General features: G+C 41.0%; 1 protein-coding gene and 1 long non-coding RNA gene across 2 annotated transcripts in view; one reads left to right on the forward strand and one right to left on the reverse strand.

Moving 5' to 3' along the window:
* Positions 1–1,363: 1,363 nt before the first annotated feature.
* The window catches only part of LOC134227035 (kinesin-like protein KIF3A), a 112,991-nt gene continuing 91,770 nt past the window's right edge, over positions 1,364–22,584 (reverse strand). The window contains exons 3-5 of the mRNA XM_062708227.1: positions 3,144–4,282; positions 2,668–3,085; positions 1,364–2,267 (exon numbers count right to left, since the gene is read on the reverse strand). Coding sequence (XP_062564211.1) covers positions 2,010–2,267; positions 2,668–3,085; positions 3,144–4,282 — 1,815 coding nt within the window. The 3' untranslated portion in view covers positions 1,364–2,009. The remainder of the gene's footprint in view (positions 2,268–2,667; positions 3,086–3,143; positions 4,283–22,584) is intronic.
* Positions 17,624–18,820, forward strand: LOC134224809 (uncharacterized). Its single transcript, XR_009983069.1, has 3 exons — positions 17,624–18,540; positions 18,596–18,697; positions 18,762–18,820. It is a non-coding gene; the product is annotated as an uncharacterized LOC134224809 (long non-coding RNA).

Genomic DNA, 22,584 nt, shown 5'->3' on the forward strand with positions numbered 1-22,584 from the left:
ATGTATTTTTCGTATTTTTTAAAAAGCTGGATTGTTCTGTTTTAATGAAATCGTGAGGGATTAAACTTTCTAATTTCAAGCAAAAATATGACACAAACTCATCTACAGGTTTTACAATAGTTTCTATGTCACACCTATCCGTGGTCACCCATTGCTCAAATGATAACTGATCAATATATTTTCTTCAAACTCAGCGAATAAAGTATTTTCCAATGATGAAGAATCTGGACAATCCGAACAAGATCGTAGATAGCAATTTGATGTTGTATTTTCACACAAAGACTACCAGTTAACATTTTAATATCCTTTGTTAAATTGATTCTTTTCAAACTATGTAAAATAAGATTAATATTCTCATGGGTTGTGCACACACACACATTATGTTCCTGAATTGGAAAGAAGCTTACATTGCCTTGGCCGAAGGCTTGCAAATGAGGAAAACCTATTTTAATATTATCGTGAATTTCCTTGAAGCGTGTGTACGCTTCTTTCAAAGTCGTCATCATTAATCGTTTTGGATTGCTTGACGCTTTCCATCTTTTTACTGATACATAATCTTTTGACCAGGCATAGCTCGACTTACTTCATCATCTTCAAAATATTGAACTACTATTTCTTTTGTCTCATCTGTTAATGCAGTACTAGACCTAGTATTTTTGGTTGAAAGACAGTTATTCTTCAATTGTTTTGCCTCTTTTACTGTATTTCTATTGGTTTTGAACTCATCAATGGCATCCTGAATAGACCACGAACTTGGCAGCATCGACAAAACGAAACGACAAACGAAAACAACTTGTTTAAATCACGTCCCTTAACAATAAAATCTGCATCAAACTGCAATTCTCGAAATAACTTACACAGAAAAAATTTTTTTTTTACTAAATGTGAAAATTGTGAAATGTTTGAAATGTCATAACTTTTTTGTTTATTAGTTTACCATCACCAAATTTTTATGGTAGATAGCTAATATAATGGACCGTTTTCCCTAAATTACGTTCGAAAAAAGATAGGGTTTTGAGATATTTGAGTTTTTGTGACAAAAATGATATTTTTAAAGGCAAAAAAAATTTTTTTTACTGTGCACATTTTCTTAAGAATCACCATTTAGTTGTCTAACTTTGCTGAAAAAATCATAACAATCGAACATTCCGTTTTTGCTGTGCAGCTTTTTAAATATTTTTGAACCATTTTCACATACACCCTTTTGAAAAGTTAGTCGTGACTCAATATGAAGATTTGATATCGAAAAATGACGATTTAGATGAAATTGAAAAACTGTGCAGAGTTTCAAATATTTTCGAAATGGTCGCTCAGGATCGACTGACATGCCCCCGTGGAATGCCTCAAATACGAAGAAGGGTGATTATCTCGATAGTATTTACATTTTATTGTTTTTATCTTCGCCGCATTTGTTATAATAATTTTAGCCTTTCTGCTCAAAACCCCTAGATTTTGTTAATTTTGGAATAAAATAAAAACTGATAAATTGGTTGTGTTTCGAATTTATGAATTTAGATTTCGCGTTATATATTCATGTAAATCACCAGTAGGAATGCTTGAAACTTATTATCACCCAAAAGGTACATTTTGCGTATGTACCGTTCATTTTTATAAAGCAATTGAAACTAGAATAATCTACTCTTGGAATATTGTCACATCCACAGCAACATTAATAGTTCTATCATGCTTGTTATTCAAAATGCAAGACATTTTGATAGTCAAAATTATGTTCTTTGCTCTTAATTATATTAAAATTTTAAACACATAAAAAACAAAAACAAAATATAGTCATCTATCGTCACTGGACTAGTGGGGGATTGCACACGACTTAAAAAGCTGTGAATGTTGTGATTGCTTGTGAAAACTAAATAAACAAAACCTACACTATAACACAATAACGAATACATACAACACACAAGTGCACGTAAAAGCCTCTCCTCTAGTAAAAACATTTGATCATTTGGCTGTGCGCTTTCGAAGATATTCCAATTTAAGGGGCCTACTACATCCTAATAATACTTTCTAGCTGTGGTTGGACGAGCTATTCCCGAAGTACGTGGTCGTGCCGTCTTAGCGCGCACTGGTTCGGTGACGGAATCCGTGTTGTAGCTTAGATAAACATGCGACAGATCGATCAGATCCGTCTCTTTGGTATTGACCTTCGGCTCGGCTACGTTTTTGCGCATATTGTTGCCCGTGTAAGCGACACATTTCAGTTGCCACTCACCGATGTCCTCGTTCCAGTGAGTAAATTTTTCGATCATATTCTAAAAGTATGGAAGGAAAGGATTTATTGCACACAAACTAAAACAATGATGAATGAATAAATACTGATTTAGCTAAATAAAAGAGCATTTTGTTTTTTTTTTTTTTTGAGTCTGAGTCAGGACATCAAATTAATTAATGACAAATGATTTGTCAATATTGGTTAAATCACAAAGGGCATAAGAAAAATAATGTTGCAAGAACAGTGTTTAGTACAATTAGTGTATGCCATATGCACGTAGGCTGTACACTATGGAGAAGGATCTTAGTATCCAAAGCATCCAAAGGAATATGGCATCAGACCGATTACGGATGGAAACCTAACATGCGCCCGGTATAAAACTATGCAGTCGAAATAATTAGCACTCACTTTTATACGTTGATACTTATCCAACTACTCACCTGATACTCTTTCGGAATGTACGAATTAATTACCAATTCGCAAAGAGCCAACTCTCTCGACAGGCTTCGAATGTTTTCATAAATGCCTTCCTTTTCGCGCTGTTGTTCCTGTTGTTGGTCGGCCAATTCAGACTTGATGCTCATGAGCATCGACATAACGCGTTGTAACTTTTTAGTCTTTCCAACGCATTCCTCCTGCAGGGAACTGTAGCGTTCTTCAATGTCGATGCGTTCAGCTTCAATCTTTTGAAGGTTTTCTTCCAGCTCCCGTTCAGTTTTGGTACTACGTTCCAATTCGGCCATAGACTTCTCCAGGAGTACCTCCTGGGCTTGGGCCTTCTCTAACAAATTTTCGCCACCAACCAGAATCTTGTTCTCCAGAGATGACAGTTTTGCGCGAAGTTGGTCTTGTTCCGATCTGAAATATTTTGAATGCCAATATAATAATAAATTTACTTTAAAATAATATAATTTACTTTGCTCGTTTAATTTCTTGTTCATTTTTCATCGCCTTTTGTTCCAACAGTTCCTTCTCGGCATCAGCTTTTTCTTTCTTCTCTTTAGCTTTCTCTCGACGTTTTTTCTCCTTCTTCTCTAGGCGTTCTCTCTCCTTATCTTCATCGATTTCTATCTCTTCTTCCTCTTCTTCGTCATCGTCTTCAATTTCCTCATCTTCATCGGTACAAATTCCACTAACAAATGTCCCCTCTTCCAATTGACGTTTAAGTTCCATGATTTCTTCTTGGAAATGGCGTAACAGTGCATCCTTTGGTTCCTCATTGACATGTGCCAAATTCTGAATACTCTTAGCACGGCAGGCGTAGCGCAATGTTGATATAGTTTCGACATAGTTGGAATCTGCTGGACTGATACTTGCACACATCACGGTCTTGCTGTTACCTCCAAGTGAATCTTGAAGTAATCTGGTGAGTTTAGAGTTACGGTAAGGAATGTGCGTGCTTTTGCCATCAACTAAAGCACTGATCACGTTTCCCAGAACCGACAGTGAGAGATTAATCTTCGTTGCTTCTTTTAATCTCAATCCCGATGACTGGGTTTTACTTTGTCTTTCCGAACCAGCCAGATCGACCAGCTGCAACTTCCCCATTTTAACATACTGCTTACCAGTATCATCGGTTTCACTGGACTCGATTGTAATCGAAAAAATAGCATGCGAACGAGAGGATTCTGAGTTCATCTTTGTCGCTCCTACGACACGATTCTTATTCCCAAGCTTCATAATGTTATCCAAATCATCAGCATTGTGAACCACGTAGCCACTCAAATCTTTCACAAACACGCCAATGTCGGCGCGCTCCTTTACCTCCAAACTTTTGTTGAACTCCTTACCGAGTAAATCTCGAACCTCTTCGTTATAGATTTCCATGTAACTTACCCGAACCAAGAACTTTTGATTTTCCTTGGCACGGGCTATGTGTCCAAAAATATGGGCAAACGTGTTCGGTATGATGCCTTTCGTTTGTGGAGAATCCGGATTACCGGACATGGTATAGGTCTTTCCGGTGCCCGTTTGACCGTACGCCAGGATGGTGCCATTGTAGCCTTCTAGTACTTTGTCTACGATTGGGCGGGCCGTATCAATGTACAAATCGATCTGCAAATAATCAGAAGTTTAAATTGTATTTATTGAATTACAGAAATGTTCGTAGAGAATAGTTGAATCGTTTGTTTGTGAAACTGCATATGTGACATTTTTAACCAAACTGAGATTTTTGTCCAAGCACTGAATGATTTTTAAAGATGGCTCAGGTGAGATTCCTTAGCTGGACTCGTCCTCTTCTAATTCCGAGGGCGCCCTTCTGACACCCTTGGATAAGAGTTCAAAATTTACAAAAATATGGCAAACTCATTATTTGGCCATATTGCTATTTCAAGCATGTTTCAAAACTACAAATCGCGAGAACCATCAGAATCATAATGATAAAATTATTGCCGGAAAATTCATGGAGGTAAAACACCTGTTGGTTGGCATTGCTTAGGAAATAACACGCCACGTACCTTTGGTGGAGCCACGTAGAGCCGTGTGGAGACGCTTGGTACATAGCAAGTTACTGTCACGAAAGCGGGTTGCTTCCCACCATCGTAAAATATTCAATTCAAAACTGTAAAATTTGCGTTTTCCATAGCTTTTTGTCTGTTAGGGCAGGTATTTCCGTCCACCGTCCATCGCAACGTCCATTTGCTAGAGCTCAACTATAGCAGAACGTGTCTTCTGAGCTTATGATTTGGTACGGATGAGTTTGGCAAAAAAGTGTCTGTTTTATTGGTTTTAGAGACTATGCCTAATGGAAAAGGAAAATGCCTAACACTACAGGCCGGACTCGATTATCCGGGGCTCGATTAACCGGAGAAAATGGCTCGATTATCCGGAGTAATAATTTTACCCATCTTACAAAAATAGAAATATTATCTTCGTGTATCCATAACGTATCCAATATGTGCAAGACATGATAGTGACTTTCTCGCTTTCCTTAGGGAGCATCTATTAAGTACGTAACGCTAAGAGGGAGGGGGGGGGGTGCCCAAAGTGTGACAATCCGTACAAAAATTTGCAATGATTCATACAAAAAGTGTGACTGTTCACAAATTATGTAACATTTTAGGGGAAATAAGGAAGACAGACCAAGCGTTACGATCCGTACAAAAAAAAACCTTCCGAAAGTTAGGAGAGGGAGGGTGGGGTATCAAAATTATGAAATTCATCGTTACGGATTTTGTGAAAGAACCCTAAGGGAATGGAAATCAAGAACATTCATAATTGGTCATTTAATGAATTTCAATTCAAAGCACCGATATTTTGTACATTCTGAGTACAGCATTGACATTGTGATTCATGCAACCAAATGGTTCTCCGGAATATCCGGAATGGATTCTTTCACAAATAACGTAACGCTAAATTTGACGATTTTGGACCTCCATCCTCCGCCTCGTAACGCTTTTTATATGGAAGGTTTAATTGGTTTGTACGAATCGTAACGCACGGCCTGACCCCCTCCCTTTCCTTTTAGTGTTACGTAATTTTTGAACAGCCTCAATATTTATATGATAAAAAAAATATTTCACCGACGTTTGTCCATGTATGGATTAAGACACCAGTTCTATATTGGGAATCTCAAAGGATATTTGCAAGGATTTCCTGTTGAAATCCACAGAATTTCACGTTGAAAGCAAATGTTTTGACGGGGAAGGGCCGTTTGTTGTTTGGCCGAATATGTCATTAATCTGGAACTCGACTGGCATTTGGACAAAATAGACATATGGCCGATAATGTCGTTCGGCCGAACATGTCATTTGACTGAAAAGTCGTCTAATCGAATAGGTCATTTAGCCAAAAAGGCTAGATGGTCGTTTGGCATAAAAGGGCCATTAGGCCGAAATGAACATATGGCCGAAAGTGTAGTTTGCCCGAGCTAACGAAAAAAATCCTTTGACCGAAAATGCTGCTTGGTCGGACGAGGTGACATAAGGTCGAAAACGGTTTGATACGGGTGAAGATCATACGGCCGAACTGATAATTTGGGCAAAAAAGACATTTACTCCGACAGCTCATTTGTTCAAAAATGGCGTTTGGCCGAATGGGACGTTTTTCGCCATATAAACCGATCAGCCGAATAGCATTTTCGGCCAAATTGCCCTTCCTGCTAAACTACCATTTCGATCAAATGGAATTTTCGACGACAAGGCCAATTCGACAAAACGACCTGTTAGAGCATATGGCTTTTCCAGGCAAATGACTAGTTTGGTCGTCAAACCATTTTCCACATAATAACCGTAATGAACAAATGGAATTCAGCTAGATAGCTTTCGGCTTAACGTATTATTCGGCATAGGCAAACTTCTTAATAATTTTCCGTGAAAATTTCAAAGAAATTCCGGTGAAAACTTTAGAGCATTTCCTGTTAAAAATTCGAAAAACTTGGAAGAATCTCCTGGGACAGTTCATTACATTTTCCGGCGAAATAAAAAAAATCTCCCGTTAATTAGCATTAGAATTAGCATTGCCCAAGTTGCACAATATCGTAGGTGGTACTACTCAACCCAAGTAACATTTTAAGTTTTATAACGCTCTTGAAGACCATAATTTGCTCTCCAAAAGTGTTTTAAAACCAGCATAAAAACAAAATGTTACTAGGGAAGACCATTGTTAAGAGCAAGGCAAACGCTCCACCCGTTTTTGGATAGGTAATAATTTGGGATTAATTATTAACTCTTAGGCGAAGACATTGCTTGTTCCAACAGCCCTGAATAGTCCTGGCCACGTCCTTGCAACTGGTGAGGATGGGAAAGGAATGTTAGTTCAACATTTACTTGAGAAAGATGCAGAGAACTCTATGACCTCTCATAAATGTTACGGCAAAACAGGGATTGTATTAGTAGGGTAGGGATTCGGTGTAAACATATATCAGGTGCAGCAGGACCGACGTAAAGATGAATCAGATGAACTGCATCTACAAAAAAAAATCTCCCGTTAATGACTTAAAAATAACTTTACCCTGCGAACGTAATAAATAAATCGCGACCAAAATTATGACAAACGCCGCCGCCGACGCTTTTCGGATCAGCGCTGACCTCTAACGGTAGTCAGAACCCATGAACGGACCAACGGGATATTTTATTAGATTTTATATAACTAGAATAAAGATTATTTTAGCAAAAGTTAAATTTTCAGCGACAACACTGCATGATAACAAAATTTCAATAATTTAGTTCAAGTTACTGCAACTAGCGCTATAACTACTCGTGGAGTTCTAAAACAGAGTTGTAGCAGAAACCTTCCAACTGGAAGTCCACCATACAACACATTAAAAAAAACAGCTTCTGAAATGATATGGAAATGCTAATATCATCTTCCAAACTTGGACGTACATGTTCATGATAGAATTAGAGGCGAAAGTATAGAATTGATAGTTCCGATAGGATACGGCAGGCATGAAGAATGTTTTTTATAGAAGTCGATTTGAAAGCGAGCGGAGGGCAATATTTGTGATGGCACATATCACACGACCTTCCTTCTGCCAAGCTCCCGTATGAAGGGGGAGGGAAGAATATCAGTGTGGAAGCTGATATATCTTCACTGGCAAAAGGAAGGTGGTTTGACTTGCTCATATGCCATCGCGTGCGGAAGGATTTTCTATCGACGAGTACTGTCTCCGAATTTCTAATATGACATCAGCATTTGATGAAATGAAATGAGTTTTTGAGAAACTACTGAAAGATCGAACCAAGATTACTAAATGATCGATAACAACCTTGCTTTCAACACAAAGCTACTTGTATAATTTTAGGATTAGCTTTCTTACATCTATTTCACCAACGATTAATATAAGAGAATGACAAAATGGCACATCATTGAAGATGTTTAATTGATGTTGCTTAAATTGTTTATATGAATAATTCATATTTTTGATCTCGAACTCACCACGAGCACATTGTTTATCATATACAAACTAATATAACCCGTATAGAACGTGGTGGGATATTACCCGACTAAGAACAAATGACAGATACCGGTTTCGCGAATACTATCGCACCATTCGTCGATTCACATCATTTATAGATTATTTTCCCATCCCAGTTGAACGGTAGCGGCCACCTCATATGCCTGTCCTACATATATTATTAATTTTTACGATAGTGTACTCTACCCCCGCAGGGATATTTGCTCACGCAACTTCTATATAGGTCAGTGACAGTGAAGACAACTACAATCAAGCCGAACCGCATGAAGAATGAACCAAGCCCAGTCTACCAACAATAATACCGTATCTAGATTCGGAACATTCCGAGTGGGTGTAAGGTGCATCAAGTGCATGAATGAGTTGATGTATTTATATGGCTATGTGTAATAGCAAAGCAGCATGCTTCTACATTCGGAACGATTGTCATAACAGCGAACAAAATTAAAAGAATTGAACTTAGAGGTCAGCTCGTTTTGGAATCTATCTTAGCTCAGTGACGGGCATATAGTACGGAGAGAAATTTCTGAAATTAACTGACAGGATGGGCGTTAATTAAATTTATCGTCTGCTTTGGTGGCATGATTGGTAAAGGCCGTTGAGTATGTACGTAAACAGTCTACTACAATTAAAATTCTACTGGCTGCAAATGCTTTGGTGTCTCAACAATACACGGAATTAACCTACTGCGCATAAATGTATTATCAGCATTCAACATAAAGTTCTAAAGAGTATGTTAAATTATTCATAACACTACCTATATTATATCTTATTATATCAGCAGCATATGCAAACCGACGTTTCGTGTGCAATTCATCATTTAATTCGTCATCATGCATTTACGAAAAACCAAATATCATCAGAGTTCACAGGATTCATAGACAAAAAATCCAGTATAGTTACCGTAAAAAATCTAAATTAAAATTGTTTAATTTCAAACCAATACAAATAAAAATAACTATAAAGAGTTGGCTTGCATTTCTCGCTTAACTTTTCAAAAGGTCCTAAGTAACATTTTTTTCAAGATTTAATCTGAATAATGCAATCAACATATTTCATGTCTGTTGATTGCAATACTCAAATTAAATCATGAAAAAAATGTTTCTTAGGACCTTTTGAAAAGTTAAGCGAGATTTATTTAAATTTCGAAGCAAACTGAGCATGCTTTGCAAGTGCAGGATTTATCAGTATTCCAAGAGACCTCCAAGAGCAAAGATGCAAGTTTTGAAAATGAGTCGAATTAGGGTAACGGTACCAATAGTGGAGGTATTAGTAGATCCACAGAAGATTTTTTTTTTTTAAATTGATAATTATGAGAAATTTACAGCTTTAATATCTTAGCCAATAGATAAACTAATAAATTTGCTAACAAAAATGAGATAGATGTCATTTAACATCAACAATTACCAAATATTGCTTGCACCACTATGGGTACACTGTTCCTTTAGTGGCGGTAAAAAATAAATTTGGTTCCCATAGTGGTGCTATCCATTGGTTTCTTATGAGACTCGCCACTATTGGTACAGTTGCACCACTATAGGTGCAAGGGAGTTAATTTTGTTAAGGAAAACCATTGTTTTTAAAAGCTTTTTAGGCGAAATCTTAAGATAAGTTGCATTTAACATGATATTTAAAGCACGACGCACCAACTGAAACCATCGTAAAGTGTATAAATATGATAAATCTCATTAAAACCCCACTACCTCCACTATTGGTGCTACCTCCACTAAGGGTACGGTTACCCTACCGGGTCTACTGGTCACTACGAAAATTGCGCAGCAAAAGACGCTCCAGAAAAGTTCAAATATTTCAGTTTTTTTGTCCTCAGATACATTAAATCTATTCCACAAGCATTCAATGTAGTGACCCATTCTCACTACCATTTGACCCATTGTCACTCCGACGACAGTAGGGTAAGACGGTATAATATGTCCCCCCCTAAGGCAATACCTATGATAACTTTTTACTTTTAAACGCAATTTATGCAAACTTTGTGTTATTTGGTAGTCCAAAAAGTCACAAATGCATTGCCACGTAATAAAACTTTTTTGAAAAGTCGTAAAAAATGGATTTCAAAAAGTTAGGCTATCGAACTGTCAAATCTAACCATGCTCCGGAGCAGGGTTATTTGTAACCACGGAGAAATAACCATCGAACTGTCAAACTATAACTAAAAATTAAACAAATAGGTGGAATGGTTCACAGCCTTAGAGAGCAGCCTTGCTAACCCCTCTTGCTTTACAATTTAATTTCAATTTGCCGTCTTTTAAGTTCACTGAATTTTCGTTTTTTTTTCGGTTTCAGTTACTCTGTTTACAAGCTTCGCCGAAGCCAGCCAGCTTTTGAAGCAATATTCAGTCTATAGAAAAGCTAATTGATGTCTAATAATATCGATATTGTTTTACATTCTTTTCTCTAGCATTCGTCCAAAATTAGTCGAATTACCAAAAATGGATCGCTACCACTTTTCTTAACTTGAAATGCCATATGGTATGCTGGTATAGGGTATTGTTGAAGTCTGTACAACAGTATTTTGATATGGATTTTGTTTACGGTGGAGCATAAAGTAGTAATGCATCGGAATTCGTCAATATTTCCAAGGTTTAGCATTTTAGGAATAGGTATTTGTATATTAGTTTCCTTCCAGGAAACAGGAATCAGAGCTCTAGTCCCCACAAGTTCCTACCTCACGCTTCCACGCTGCCAGGGTTGTAGTGCAGCCTGGGCACTGTTGTCCTTCCGACATCAGCTAGAGTGATAAGGTACGCCTCGAGCGTCTGTTCACCAGGAGGTGCGGCTTAAACAGCGTCTGCCTGGTACCCAGTGGCTGATTAACGAAATGCTGTATCGCGTCAGCTATACCTAATGTGGCAGCCCCACCAGCGTGATGTAAGTAATGCGACTCCGGTAAGGTAGCTTACTGAAGCCTCTCCAATGACACGAAAAATGGAGATAGCAGAAAAAGAGGACGTTATTTTTGGCAACCTATCTGGCAACGAAATAAGGGCTATGATTGGAAACTCGGTACCTGGAATGTCAGGTGGCTTCTTCTTATTGGCATTACATCCCCACACTGGGACATTGCCGCCTCACAGCTTAGTGTTCATTCAGCACTTCCACAGTTATTAACTGCGAGGTTTCTAAGCCAAGGTACCATTTTTGCATTCGTATATCATGAGGCTAACACGATAATACTTTTATGCCCAGGGAAATCGAGACAATTTCCAATCCGAAAATTGCCTAGACTGGCACCGGGAATCGAACCCAGCCACCCTCAGCATGGTCTTGCTTTGTAGCCGCGCGTCTTACCGCTAGGCTAAGGAGGACCCCTAATACGGCTAGTAAATTTCGCTACGCCCAGAGGGATGTCCATCAGTAGCACCTACTTTACACGAAAGAACATCCGAAAGCACACCTGGAGACATCCAAATAGTGAAATTTGCAACCAGATGGATCATGTTCTGGTGGATGGGCACCATTTCTCGGATGTTATCGATGTGCGGACATTCAGACATCCGAACATTGACTCTGATCACTACTTTGTTGTCATTAGAATTCGATCGCGGTTGTTAACTGTATCGAACGAAAGATCACAGCGAACGATGCGTTACAATATCCAGCGATTGTCGGCGGAAGGAGAATCGGCTGAGTACCACCAGAAGCTCGACGAACGGATAACTGCAATCAACGTTAGCGACAACATCAACAATCTATGGGAATCGATCCATGGTTCGGTGAGCACAACAGTTTGATGTGGAGTGTCAGAGAGTGACAGACGAGAAGACCATTGCCAGAAGCTGGATGTTGGTGTCGGGTACCCTATCGAATAGCGATCGGTACAAGGAAGCAAGAGCCGCCAAAAAACGAACCCAGCGCAGGAAGAAGAAAGATTATGAAGAACAAATGATTAGCGAGGCGCAGGAAAAAATGGAGCAGAACGATATGCGGATGTTTAATGAGTCTGTCAATGGCGTGCGGAGAAAGACAGCGCCATCTCCCGTCATGTGCAACGACTAACAAGGGAATTTGCTGACAGATAAAACCGAAGTAGCTGTCAGGTGGATGCAACACTTTTAGAGTTTGTTGAATAGTGGAAGTGACGGTGCATCGGTGAACAGAATAAATATTAGCGACGATGGACAAGCTGTGGAGTCACCTACACTAGATGAGGTTAAAAAAGCTGTTAAAGAGCTGAAAAACAATAAGGCTGCGGAGAAGGACCAGCTCCCGGCTGAACTTCTCAAACATGGCAGTGAGCAGCTTTAACAGGGCTGGTAGCGATCAATGCTGCTTAAAATAGTGACTTTAGTGACCAACGTTGTCGAAAAAAGAGACCAAATAGTGACCTTCATTTGCAGAAAAAGTGACCAAATAGTGACCAGTCAGTGTCTAGAAAAACTCAAGATCTCAAAACTAATGTACGATTTGAATCATGGTAAAATCTTGCACGAAAAAAAAATTTCATAATAGATATATTTGGCAAAACACATATATTTTTGCTATTGTGGTTTCTTAATAGAACGTATGTACAATTATAATAAAAGCTATGCGGTGCTACACAAGACAACCATAAGTCGAAACTTATACATTTCATATCAAAGATGCATATGCATGATTGACAATTTCAAATAATCTGTATAAGATCAATGAATTATTTTCATTAGGATTATCATAATTAAATCATTAGCTTTATTATTCTTTTTTTTATTGTTGTTTTCTTTCATTTAAAATCTAAAAAAACAATTTAAAATCCGAAATTTGTATATATTTTCGTATTTTTACCAGGATGTGTATACCTTTTTACTGACATTTCTCAAGAAAATTCATACATGCCATTCCGCTAGAAGCTTGGCCGATTGATGAGGCAAGTATATGCTGCTCTCCGTGGTGGGCTATTTAGATACAGGGATAATCTTCCGTCCGCTGACTTCCGAGCTGACTCCCGCACTATGGTAGTAATTCTCCAGTGGCTTTAACGATCAGCCGGGTCGAATTGTCCAGACATGCCGTAGGCAAGAACAGTTCATACCACATACTGGATGAGAACTCCAAACGTATCACAATTGTTGACTCCCTGGCATTCTCGTTATACTGCCGGATTGACCCGTCCAGCGAAGTAACGATCGTATGCTCCGTCACTTGTTTTCAGCACTAGTTCATATGTCACCAAACGCCAATGTATGTACAGTCCATGTTGTCGGTGGGACTGGCGACTTCGCTACGGACGGGTGTTTGGCCTTGCAATTGCCGCTTGACAAAATATCCAGGAGAGGAGATTCGTTCTACATTACTATAAAAATAACAAAATTGGTTAGACTAATAGATTGATGCATCTAAATATTATATTACCACATTATTTTTAAAGTTTTTAAGCTTGGTTTTATGTTAAATAACACAAAAAGTTAACACTATTCTACAGCATTTTGGCTGTAGGATGAACAAAATTGACGGCTGCTTTTCAATGTTACAAGTACAACCTAATCAAAAGTATAAGTTTCGTTTAATACATTTTTGCCATTAAGCGAAACTTATACTTTTCTCTTCAATGCGTGAATAATCGATATACACACTCTAAATGAGAATGATTCAGTTTTATTATAAGAATCATATAATGGAAAATGAAAACCATATCTGATGTTTAATTGTTAACATAAATGGGAATATATAAATAAAATAATTGATTTTTTTTACGTGTGCATGATTCGAATTATCCAAATAACTCACATCAGGTTTTTTGTATTTTCGCCTCGATTGATTTTTCGGTAAATAAGTGAAACGAAGGGATGTGAGCTTGAGCTTGATTGACTGCTCGTAGTTGCTACTCCATTATGACCAGATCAGCTGTTCTTGCACAGGGAACCAACAGATGTTTGCTTGGGACTAGCACACATCTTCAATGTACAAGCACTGGTGATCTCATTTGTTAGGTCATACTGGCGCCTGCCACGTCAGAATGCAAGTCAATGTAGGGAATGGGGAGGAAATGATGATGCAATGACTCGCCCACTGCAAGCCGAATATACCTCTGCACTTGCCACGAGTTCATGCGGAATTTGTTGGATTTTCTGGGTAAGGATGGAGAGGCAGAGGTCCGGATGTAGGATGTAGATGTAGGAAACGAGCTCTATAGTTCATTTCCAATTCTAGCAGATTACTGTTAGAATACTCAAGTTGAAGGTATAGGAATAGTAATGGAAACGGTATGGAAGTCCATTTCCAGTTCTAGCGATTGCTAGAACATGAGAAATAAAGAGAAAGATATAAAGTAGGAGAATGGAACGGACCTGGGAATGAACCCACGACCTCCTGCGTATGAGGCAGAAGCAGTAGCCATATGACTACCAAGCCCGCTTCATAAGTGAAACGAAGGGATGTGCATGAAAAACTTAAGCTTCTTTAAAAATGCAAACGAGTTTAGTCGCGCGTGAGAACTTGATGAATAAGATTTGGAAGTGTCTAACAACAACGAGGTGCGACACTTCGATGTTGTTAGAAGATAGGTGGAAAGCAGGTGCCAAGCGGCTGGTTAGCAGGAATCCAGAAGGATGAATGCACGGAAACATTCAGGAGCTGCTGAGCAGAACATCGAGAGGCATTGGATGCGGGCCACTTGCTCGGAGGCATGTGCTAGAGAGATGCAAACTTCGGAGTAAGGACCATTTGTACGAGCAACGGAAATATACCAGGGATTGTTTTGCGAGGAGGAGGGTCAGGCTCAGCGTTAGGAGGAGCGAAGAGTGTTGCGAGGCTTCCACCCCAATGAGGAGTGTTCTGGCAACCCTGCCCAGACGCAGCCGCGTCACAACCGACATTTGGCCGATTAGGTAAATTAGCTGATATGATGGTGAGAGTGAGTGATGAAATTGAAAAGCGAGGAGGAAACATATACGTTGAAGAGGTAAGGGAAAATATAAACAAATGGCTGAAGTTGAGTAAAGTGGATTGATAGCGAATCGTAGAAATTTATTGTGAGGGTAGAGTTGAAGATATAGTTTGAATAAAGATAGTATTAGTGGCTGAAGTGAATCAGGTGGAGTTTAGTCAGCAGATCACAATAACGGACACTGTAAGTAGGTCGAAATAAGAATAAACACATATTGAAATTTTAACATTATAAACAGGTGACGGACGACATAACAGCGGAGTTCGTACTATTGCGTACAGCCTACGGAAGAGTAAGACGACAATTAGACGAACGACATATCAACGAGTAGGACAGACAGGTAAAATACGGTACACGCTGAAAATAGACAAGAGAAAATAAATAAAGAGTTATATTAATTAATAGAAAAGGTCAAAAAGGACGATTGAGACGGAAGACAAAGGAGCAAAAACAAACTAAATTGTGAGTAGAAATTATCCTAAAAACGCTCAAAATTGTGAATCCTGTAAATTTAAATCAAATTAAACTTCCACAGTTTGATCATCCTTTTAAAGGTTGATTCTCAAAAACGGTTTCGTTTTAAAATCCGACCGTCCGAACAAAATCAAAAATTTAGTTTCGGATTACTTCGGAATGGCTTCCTCTCCATCGAAAAATGAGCAATGTTTGTTCTGCTCAATGTCGGAGTCGATGTCGGAGGATGTGGATTGGGTCCAATGTGGGAAATGTAGGCAGTGGGCTCATTTCTCCTGCGCTGGCGTAGACCAGGAAGTTGTGAAAGCCGATTGGCGCTGTCAAGTGTGTGTTTTCGCTGGTGCTCAGCAGTTGAAGGTTCCGGACACGAGGAGCAAGACGCGAGGTGGTAAGAAGGTCGGTCAAAAAAGCGATGGATCCGAGCAGGGAGTTGGTTCCGATGCAGATCCGACTGAGAAGCAGTTGGAAGAGGAACAACTCGCCAAGGAAAAGGCCTTTGCAAAGCGGATGGAGGCGCGTAAGAAGCTACTCGCCAGGCAGAAAGCGTGGAAGGAGGAAGAGCTGAGGCAAGAACGGGAGATGCGTGAGCTGGAGCTACAGGTGCAACGCGAGATACAAGAGCAGCAGTTACAGCAAGAGCAGGAAATGTTGGACGCTCAACTGGCTGCGGAGAAGGAATTTTCGGAGAAGCGGGATGCGATCCGGCAGCAATTCGACAGCAGTGTCAAGAGGGTTAACGCTTTGAAGGACCAAGGCGGTGCTGTTGGCGGGACGAAAGAAGAACAGCCCAAGCGGAAAGTGGAGAAGTGGGTGGACGTCCACACCAAGAAGACGATCGAGCAGCTGTCGACCACAGACTTTCGGGGAGCGTATCCGAAAGGAACAGACCCGCCGGGCATGGGAGCAGGTATCCGTAAAGTTAAGCCTAAGTCTACGAAGAGAGTGCCGATACTCGCTAACAGTAGAGACGAATCGGACGAAGAAAGCGAAACCACCGAAGAGTCGGATGACCAGGTGGAAAGCAGCCACAGCCGGCATAGTAGTGTGCGGAGCAGCCGAAGCCCTGACGGGCCGGGGCGTGAAATCGATCGTATCACGAAACGGCAGCTAGCCGCTCGCAAAGCGGTATCTCAGCATCTTCCGAAATTTCGTGGAGAACCAGAAGTCTGGCCGTTGTTCATCAGTAGTTTCGAGCACACGACAGCGGCGTGTGGGTTTTCGAACCTGGAAAATTTAAAGCGTCTGCAAGACTGTCTGCAGGGTGATGCACTCGAAGCAGTCAGGAGTCGGCTCGTTCTGCCAAACTCGGTACCAGATGTGATAAACGACCTTCGAAATCTATTTGGGAGGCCGGAGAAGTTGCTGAAGACGCTTCTGACCAAAGTCAGAAGTGCCCCTGCACCGAGAAGTGATCGACTGGAGACCTTCATCAATTTTGGTATCACGGTGAAGCAATTGTGCGACCATCTTGAAGCTGCACAGCTCAGAGACCACCTCAACAATCCAATGCTGGTGCAGGAGTTGGTTGACAAGTTGCCATCGAGCTACAAACTGGACTGGGTCCGGTTCAAACGAGGAAAAGTGAACAGTCCGCTTAGGATGTTCACGAACTTTGCAGCTGAAATCGTTTCGGACGTGTCCGAGGTCACAGAGTTCAAATTACTATCCGTGAGCGATCGAGTGCGATTGGGGAAAGAAAATCGTCGGCAAGAGTTTGTACATGTGCATGAGAATGAAGAGGAACAAAGCGAAGATTCCAGCAATGAGTCATTCGGCCGGAGTTGTTGGATCTGCGGAAGGACGGATCATTTGATCAGGAGTTGTAGAGAATTTAAGGCAACGAACATTGTGCGTAAGCTTAGGGAAATCAGGAGGCAAAAAAATGTGAGGTCTGCCTAACAAAGCATGGTGACAATCACTGCTTTTGAACTGCTCGGTGTATGGTAACTGGATGCCGAGGATACCACATCGATTCTGCATCGAGTGGAAGAGTCGGTACAGCTGCAGAAAGTTAAGTCCAGTCATTCGGTGATTTTTCGTACGATGCCGGTAACGCTGTATGTAGGGAAGCGTAAATTCGATACTGTCGCATTTCTGGATGAAGGATCATCGGCAACGCTAGTGGACGATGTAGTGGCCAAACGACTGCAGGCACATGGTACTCCTGAACCGCTCATGGTGACGTGGACAGGAAACATAAACCGCTTCGAAAGCGAATCAAAAACCGTACAGCTGATGATGTCCGCAAAAGGCTCCGACAGGAAATTCTCTTTGACCAACGCTCGTACAGTGTCTGAACTACAGCTACCCAAGCAAAATGTACGGTATCGAGAATTGATGGAACGCTACACACATCTTGCGGACGTGCCGATTGAAGAGTTTCCGGAGGGAGTGCCAACTATTCTACTTGGATTGGATAACCTCCATTTGTTTGCACCATTAGAGTCTCGTGTAGATAAATCGAATGAACCGATTGCCGTGCGCTCGAGAATTGGTTGGACAATCTATGGTGTGGAGAAACGGAAGTGGAGAAACCCGGAAATATCGACGGACGGAAAACAAAAGGAAAATAATTCAACTAAGTCCGAGAAGCTGAAACAGGTGCTAAAAAAGTTCGGTGACTTGAGATCACCGCAAGCGGAAGTTTATGTTGAGAGTAATTCCAATCGGAAGGGTGTCCAGAAGTTAAGGGAGGTAACCCTGAGCCGGAAGTGGCCTCCGGGGCAGAGTTACGGGCCGGGGAATGTTCTGGCAACCCTGCCCAGACGCAGCCGCGTCACAACCGACATTTGGCCGATTAGGTAAATTAGCTGATATGATGGTGAGAGTGAGTGATGAAATTGAAAAGCGAGGAGGAAACATATACGTTGAAGAGGTAAGGGAAAATATAAACAAATGGCTGAAGTTGAGTAAAGTGGATTGATAGCGAATCGTAGAAATTTATTGTGAGGGTAGAGTTGGAGATATAATTTGAATAAAGTGTTAGTGGCTGAGGTGAATTAGGTGGAGTTTGGTCAGCAGATCACAGTAACGCACACTGTAAGTAGGTCGAAATGTGAATAAACACATAGTGAAATTTTAACATTATAAACAGCTGACGGACGACAATACAGTGGTGCTCGAACTATTGCGGACAGCCCACGGAAGAGTAAGACGACATTTAGACGAACGACATATAAACGAGTAGGACAGACAGGTAAAATACGAAACACGCTAAAAAAGACAAGAGAATAGAAATGAAGAGTTATATTAATTAATAGAAAAGGTCAAAAAGGACGATTGAGACGGAAGACAAAGGAGCAAAAACAAACTAAATTGTGAGTGAAATTATCCTAAAAACGCTCAAAATTGTGAATCCTGTAAATTTAAATCAAATTAAACTTCCACAGTTTGATCATTCTTTTAAAGGTTGATTCTCAAAAACGGTTTCGTTTTAAAATCCGACCGTCCGAACAAGGAGTGTTGAATATAAGATAGTGTGGGACACCTCGATGTATATGGAAGAAGGTAGGAAGCAGGGGCCGGTTAGTTGTACTTGGTTTCGGTGTTGAACTTAATCTGTTGATTGAAAAACCAAGGTCAATCCACCTAGCGTTGGTGGTGCCTTTCTCGCGCATTAAAAAAATAAGAAAAACACATAAGAGAGGTCGAAATAGCACTTTATGGGGATAGATTTTACTTTTTCCATCAATTCATATGCATTTGCAATCATTTAAATGCATTGCTGCAATATATGAAAAAAAAAATTGTTTCGTTTTTGAAAAAAAAATTCCCAAGGGGGGACCCTTGGCAGAAAAACAATGTTTTTTCAATAACTTTTGAACGCAATGACTGATCCAGCCAATTTTCAATAGGAAACAACTAGACCGCAATCCGCGTCGACTGCAACTTGTGGCGAGCAAATCGAAAAATGTTAAGTACCATAAGGTGTGTCTCACATTTTTGTACACACACATTTGTCACTGTAATTGTCCCTTACCGCGTCATGCGGGGCTCTGGCGTGGTGGACCTCTTTCCCGAGCAACTCGTGGGACCAACATGGAAAACCAAGTCAATTCTTCAATTAGTGGTAGTAGTGTAGGCGACAACCCCTTCGCAAGAGGTGGGTTGTTCAGGTCTCCGCCTAGGAGGCCAGAGGCAATAGTCGGCAGCTCAGTGCGCAGCGCCAGCGTGGGTCACTTAACCTTCCTCTCGGCTAAAAAAACGCCGGTAGAGGTTATTGACGGCCCATGGCTTGTGGAAGCGATGACCCGCAAACGCGATGGGCTTTCGGCCTTCGAGGTGGCGGCGGAACAGCTGGACGCCATCATCGACTTTGCGTCATCGAAGCATAATATCAGCAAGGACATCAAGAGGAGCTTGCCGAAACTTCGAAAGTCGATGCTGGACGCCAAGCTGGAGAGGGCGGTCGGGACGGCCAAGTGTAAACCCGTGAAATCGGTGAAGTCGAGGTCTACCCAGACTGAGGCCCAAGGATTCGCGGATACGGGCAAGGTCGAATCGACCGAAGGCGTGCCAGCGAAAACGGTGGTACCAAATTCTACCCAGACTGAGGCTCAAGTGTTTGCGGGTACGTCGGGGGTGACTGCTCCAACGGAGCAGACACAAAAACGGGGGAGACAGTCTCCAGGGGATGAGCTCCCTGGGGGCCGCTCCAAAACGTGGAGGGTTACTACCCCGAACAAGGGTAGCGGGGCTGGGAAGCTGAACCCCGGCCAGGTACCTCCAAAACCGGGGGAGGAAGGACCTGGAAAGGTCCGTCCACCCAGGAAAGACGGTGGTAAGGGGTTACGGCAGGCTGAGAGTTCTCAGCCGCACCAGACCAGGGAAATAGTGGGGGATGACGCCTCCTGGACCCTGAACAAGAGGAAATCGAAGACGTCAAGGGCCGAAAAGAAGGCCCAGACGAATGAGGGTAGCAGGAAGTCTAGGGTAGGCGCCAATCGCTCCAGGGGCGATGCCCTAGTCATCACGGCGGACGAGGCTAAGTACTCGGATGTTTTGAAGGCGATGAGGAGTGACGTCAAGCTCGGTGAACTCGGCGCCGACGTACGCCGAATAAGACGTACCCGGATGGGCGAGATGATCCTCGAGTTGAAGCGGGGCGTCTCGCAAAAGGGCGCCGCCTACAAGAAGTTGGCGGAGGAAGTCCTAGGCGAGACGGTCAAGGTGAGGGCACTCACTACGGAGGTGAATCTAAGGGTTGAAGACCTGGACGAGATCACCGAAGTCGAAGAGCTCGTCACGGCACTGCGGCGACAGTGTGAAGTGGAGACGCCCACCGCAGCCGTTCGGCTACGGAAAGGTCCGGCAGGGACGCAGGTAGCATTGGTTCGGCTATCTGCAGCGGACGCCTCCAAGGTAGTCAAGTTAGGGAGCGTCAAGGTGGGATGGTCGGTATGCCCTGTGGGCATATACGAGCAACTCGAAGTTTGCTTCAAGTGCCTGGAACCGGGGCACAAGCAATGGGACTGCAAAGGCCCTGACAGAAGCAATCTCTGCCGACGCTGCGGATTGGAGGGACATAAGGCACAATGCTGCACGAACCCTCCCAATTGTTTGATTTGTTCCAGCAAAGCTGTGGAAAATGGATTGCGAGTGATTTGACTATGCGTCCAATTTGGGAATCTCGAGCTCGTTCGGTAGCCACTAGGTTGCGAAGGCCGATGGAGGTCCTTCGTAGGTTAGTTGGTTAAACACCAGTCTAGCGCACTGTAGGGTCATGGGTTCGAGTCCCATCGCAGGGAAAGTGGTTACCTCCAATACATTTTTCAAATCAATATCTTCCACATAACGTACATATTCACATATGAGTTTTCATAACATTGTAAATTAACGTCCAAGTCGGGTGGTTTAATCCCCGGAAATAGGCAATCAACTTTGATTGAACCAAAAAAAAAAAATACAGACATCACCTCAATTCGTCGAGCTGAGTCGATTGGTATATAACAGCCTTCTATCAAAAGTTCGGTTTTGGAGTGATCCTTTAGCCTTTACGTATACTTTGTATACGAGAAAGGCAAAAACTCTTTAAAAAAATTAAAAAAAAAGAAATACAATTGTACTTGCTTTAGGGTTTTTTTTTTAATTTAGGTGTTTTTTTAATTCTAGATTAAGTTCAACACCGTTGCTTTTGGGTAGATTTTGGAAGATTGTTATTAATATATTGTATACCCACTTTGTTTGAAAAGAGAGAGCTGAAGCTGCTGGCAGAATTATCAGCCTGCCGTGAAGCAGATGGGACTTCAGTATTGTTTTGTCTTTGTGAAGGGGGTCCCTTATCTCCAACAAGAACTATGTTTTTAATTTAAACAACAATTTTGCAACAAGTTCTACACATTGTGGGGATCAATGTTTTGTATAACTTCGAACTTTTCCCGACAGCCTGTGAAAATGCCTTTTTATGATTGAAAATAATGTGATAATTGCTAGATATAGAATTATTTCGACTCACATATGTCATAAATCAGAAATAGATTCCTCTGTTGGTTAAAAAAACTTTTAAAAATTGAAAAAAATATTGCCATTTAGAAAATAAGACTGTTTCTAGAAATATCGCCATATCATACAATATATTCTGAACATTTATGGATAAATAAACAGCGATCAAGTAACAAATTTGAATATTTTTTTAGATTAAATACTCGACTTAAAATGTAGAGGAAAACTTTTGAAGCTCCTCTAATATGAAATCAGGGGTTTCTCACTTAATCTGAGAATTTTAGTAAAAAATAATTTCTAAATGAAAGATTTAAATATGTTAAATTTGCTTCGAGATTATTTTAATTCATAATTCACCATAGCACAGGTTCTTTCCAGAGGCCAAAAAATCATTTGTAAACCTAAATAGTTTGTTTGGGCTTCCAAAATTCTTTAAAAAGAAGTTTCCTCGAAGTATAAAACGGTAGCTCAATTTTTTTTATCTTAAATAAGGAGACTTTCAGCCCTAGGCTGGCTCATCTCCGTTGGGTAGCTCAAATTCAAAATTCCAAAATATTAAAAAAAAAATCGCAGTTATTTTATTCATCATCAGAATACATTTTGTAAAATCTTGAAGAAGTGATCATTTGAGTAGTTACTCGC

This window comes from Armigeres subalbatus, chromosome 3 (assembly GCF_024139115.2).
Source record: "Armigeres subalbatus isolate Guangzhou_Male chromosome 3, GZ_Asu_2, whole genome shotgun sequence".
Classification (NCBI taxonomy): Eukaryota; Metazoa; Arthropoda; class Insecta; order Diptera; family Culicidae; genus Armigeres; species Armigeres subalbatus.